Here is a 4574-nt window from a genome sequence, read left to right as displayed (position 1 = left end):
GGTTCATTTTTCATCCAAACTTTACTTTAGAAATGGTGAAGTCTTTGGTTTTTCTACTATTGCATACATTATGTGACACTGTTCTGTGTGTTAAGCAATAATGTTTTATATTACCATTTATAAATATAAATCAAATGGTTGTGACAATAATGGTCATGAAACTATTTCCCATTAACAGTAATTTAGCATATGTAGATTCCAAAAAATAAAAGACATACAATTTGGAAGGCCTGAGAAAATTTTTCAAATGTGAGCAATGCAGGCATCTACTGACTATTTTTTACTAGATCAGTTCCTGAAGACAAGTTTACAGATGGCTTCCTTCACTTCCTTGTTCCTTAGGCAGTAGATGATGGGATTGAGAAACGGTGTCACCACTGTGTAGACAACAGACACCAGTTTGTTATAATAAACAGACTGAGCCCTACTCGGCCTAGCATACATGAAAAGTGTGGTTGAATAGAGTATGACCACAACAACCAAATGAGAGGCACATGTAGAAAAAGCCTTTATACGCCCACTGGAATGGGGAATTTTAAGGATGGTATTCAAAATACACATATACGACAAACATGTAAGCGACAGTGGGACTAAGAGGATAGCCAGTGCAAGGATAAAGTCTACAACTTCAGTTACCTTCGTGCCTGCGCAGGCAAGATTAAGCATGGGGGACACATCACAATAAAAGTGATTTACAAGGTTTGAATGACAAAAAGTGAGCCGAGAGATGTAATAAATCTTTATAAATGATATAGTGAAGCCAGTGAGCCAGGTGCAAAATGCCAATATGAAGCAAAAACGATGGTTCATTATAGTGACATAATGCAAGGGATTGCATATAGCTACATATCGATCAAACGCCATAACAGTTAATAACACACACTCAGTACAGCCCAAGAAAAGGAAGAAGTATAGCTGTGTCATGCAGCCAGTAAGTGAAATCCCCCTGTTATTTGTCAGAAATATGGAAAGTAATTTGGGAACTGTAACTGTTACATACCAGGTCTCCAGGAAAGACAAGTGCCCCAGAAAGAAGTACATCGGTTTGTGGAGCTTTGAGCTATTCCAGATGATGATAATAACAAGAAGGTTTTCCACAATGGTCAAAATATACATGAAGAGAAAACTGAAGAATAAGAGGATCTGAATTGGATGAGAAGTGGGAAATCCTATAATAATAAAACTGCTGATGATTTTTGTGAGGTTTTCTTTTACTTCCATCACTCAAGATCTATCCTGGAAGAGTCCACACTCATTTTTATACTGAAGTGAGAATATAAACAAGCAACAGAAAGAAAGATAAGGTCATACACTATTGTATCTCATAGTTTTTTTTCTCTTAATGTTGTTATCATTACATTCATAAAATTAAAAAAGAAACAGTACAGTATTTATTATCAGACTAGTGCTAATAAAAGATTAGAAGGAAAAAAGGTAATTAAATGTAAATCATTGCTACTCAACTCTGAATGTGTTACAAACCAAAAGACCACTGCAAAACATATTGAAATGATTGGGCAAATTCACTGCTCATTAATTCAGCTTAACCAGCACTGCAGTCAGGGGCGGGCTGGCCCGGGAGGCAGGGGGGCAGATGGCACCCGGGCCGGACAGAAGAACAGTATTTTGGGCCGCCTGGCGGTCCAGTGGTAATGCGATGGAGACAGCCTTTGCGGTCTGTGCAGGGGCTGTCACATCGCGTAGTACTCACAGCAGCCATGTAGCTTGTAGTACAATATTCTGTGAATGGATGATGTCCCTGCAGTGAGTACTACGCGATGTGACAGCCCCTGCACAGACTGCAAAGGCTGTCTCCATCGCATCTCGGTACAGCTTCAGATCACTGTGTCATGTGACCTCTGTGGTCACATGGTACACAGTGTAAGCGGGGCTGATGGAGTTCTGTGCTGAAGCTGCAGCATGTCTGTCTATGCCTGGAGTCAAAGGTAAGAGGAAGGGGTATTGTGATGGGGGAGCTTGTGTGTGTGAAGGGGGGGGGAGAGGTGGACATGTGTGACTAAAGGTGCTGGGGACAGAGAGGGGACATGTGTGACTAAAGGTGCTGGGGGCAGACTGGGGCATGTGTGACTAAAGGTGCTGGGGGCAGACTGGGGCATGTGTGACTAAAGGTGCTGGGGGCAGACTGGGACATGTGTGACTAAAGGTGCTGGGGGCAGACTGGGGCATGTGTGACTAAAGGTGCTGTGGCAGACTGGGACATGTGTGACTAAAGGTGCTGGGGGCAGACTGGGGCATGTGTGACTAAAGGTGCTGGGGCAGAGTGGGGACATGTGTGGCTAAAGGTGCTGGGGGCAGAGGGGGGACATGTGTGGCTAAAGGTGCTGGGCAGAGGTGGGGTGTGACTAAAGCATGTGGGCAGAAGGGGGAGGCATGTGTGACTAAAGCATGTGGGCATAAACGTGGATCTAATTATAAAACGTGGGTTATATATTGATTTAATGCTGGGGATTGTTGTTTTCTAAGTTTTGTAAATTTTATGTACCCATTTTTTTTTTATTTTTCTTTTACCATATAGGGCCTCCAATATTCCAAGGATCCAGACAACCAGCAACGGAACTAAAGTAACCAGCAGCCACAAGTGGTGACAGTGACAAGAACAGGTAGGAGAGAGCAGGACAGTCTGCCAACTGTCCTGAATCTGGTGGGACAGTCCCAAATTTGAGTGACTGTTTCACTTAGTGAGTGAGTTGGGAGGTATGTCCTGCTTCACCGTGTACTGCTCGTGAAGGCAGAACTGTGTACTGCTCGTGAAGGCAGAACTGTGTACTGCTCGTGAAGGCAGAACTGTGTACACCTAACAGTGGTGCACACAGTATTGTCTGTGTATTTTTCTAAAATGATAACCATGCTACATCATAGGGGGTTAATCCAGCTCTGGGCCTGGGCATAAATATATATATATGGATTAAGCAACACTAAAATAGCCTCTTTTTATATAGATAAATATATATTGTACCAAAAATATATATTGTACCCTTTAAGGATGGGCCGCTACTTGTGAGCCAGTGCTGTGTGCTTGACCCCCGGGCTAAAGTCTGCCAGCCCTCCCCTGACTGCCGTCATGGTTGATTGGCTGATTAAACCCTATGAAAAAAGTGCAGCCAGTACATATGAGTGTTCAGAGTGAAGGCTGGATGGAAATATCTGACTCACATATAAGAAAACTGCAATGTACTGTGATCACAGTGGACACCATCAGAAAGTCACTTGATCTTGGCCTAAAAAATGTAACACGAAGACTGGGCAAACACATTTTACGTAGAAGTTTTCTAAATGGCATGCCATGGATGCACGTTAGGACTCTCTTATATACCCCACAGTTTAATTTAATGTTTCTATAAGCTTAGGACTGAGGATGATGTGGGAAAAAAACACATAAATGTGTGTGTGCGTGCGTCAGGGCCGTAACGAGGGTGGTGCCGTCGCCCAGGGCACAAAGCCAAGGGGGCACAGCAGCCGCCCGCTACCTGCCTTCAGCCCTTAAGTTCCGCTTAAGGGCTGAAGAGAAAGAGAGAGATTTTAACTTACCAGAGTTTAATGCTTCAGCCGTTAAGTTCCGCCGTGGAACGCATGTGCGTTCCACTGACAGGAAGTTCAGCATTTGGAACGCAAAACATACGCAGAACATAAGCAGAACATACCATGACACAGGGAAATGTCCCCTGTGTTGAATTTCTTAAAGTGACAAAGTGACAAATTGAGCAGTTATGCAATATATATGTATAACCTGTGTTATGTCTGAACTCTGTATTGAACATATACTAAGAGCCACCAAAAGCCACACAGAGAATATAAGCTTTAGAAGATATATCCAGGAAAAGCATAGACATATTAAAATACAGTACCATATACATTCAAAGCATAATAACCAACCTAGGGTTGGAGTATAAAGATTCTTGGTCATTTAAAAAGAAGGACTAAATATAAGGGTAATAAAGTCAGTTTACACTGTGCAATATAGTCTATTAGTCATATATGATTACAAGTTAACCCGTGCATGATACTCATGCATTCTAGTCAAATCAAGCTACTTAAGGTCTTAAAAAGGTTCTTGTCATGCATTTGGGCCTAGCCCAGGCCTCCTCAGGGGAAGAGTGTTAGTTCCCGATGCAAGCGGCCTTTTTAATGTGTGTTCATGAGGTAAAATTACCTTACGAAAATGAGTTTGACCTCAACTCGTAAATTTAGCCTTTACTACCCCTCCCACGGGGGGAAGGGGGGATGATGGAAGTTAACTGACTTGACTATTCTAATTTTTTTGTCAAATAATGTCAGTATACCAAATTTCAGGTCAATTGGATGAGCCCTATCTGAGAAAATAGTTTTTTCCACACACACACACACACTAACGCACGCCTCTACACATGTGTGTTCATGAGGTAAAATTACCTCACGAAAATGAGTTTGAGCCCTACCAAATTTCAGCCCTTTTTGAAAAAAATTTCCCACAAACACTAAGAATTTAGTAGGTCAGTGTATAACTCTGCCCAGCAGGTGGCGCTGCAACTTGTTTTTTTTTCCACACCCACACAGACAGACAGACGCCACTAAGC

The 4574-nt window shown here is 42.5% G+C and overlaps 1 protein-coding gene across 1 annotated transcript; it reads right to left on the bottom strand.

Moving 5' to 3' along the window:
- Positions 1-288: 288 nt before the first annotated feature.
- Positions 289-1221, bottom strand: LOC142109127 (olfactory receptor 6B1-like). The gene has a single exon (XM_075193181.1). The coding sequence runs from the start codon at positions 1219-1221 to the stop codon at positions 289-291; it is 933 nt and encodes a 310-aa protein (XP_075049282.1).
- Positions 1222-4574: the final 3353 nt, after the last annotated feature.

The sequence above is a fragment of the Mixophyes fleayi genome, chromosome 1, assembly GCF_038048845.1.
Source record: "Mixophyes fleayi isolate aMixFle1 chromosome 1, aMixFle1.hap1, whole genome shotgun sequence".
Taxonomy (NCBI): domain Eukaryota; kingdom Metazoa; phylum Chordata; class Amphibia; order Anura; family Limnodynastidae; genus Mixophyes; species Mixophyes fleayi.
The sequence above is the reverse complement of the archived record's forward strand: the minus strand, read 5'-3'. Positions and strand labels throughout refer to the sequence as shown.

Bases quoted from the DNA above. Each gene is read 5' to 3' on its own strand.
- LOC142109127 (XM_075193181.1), bottom strand. From the start codon at position 1,221: ATGGAAGTAAAAGAAAACCTCACAAAAATCATCAGCAGTTTTATTATT.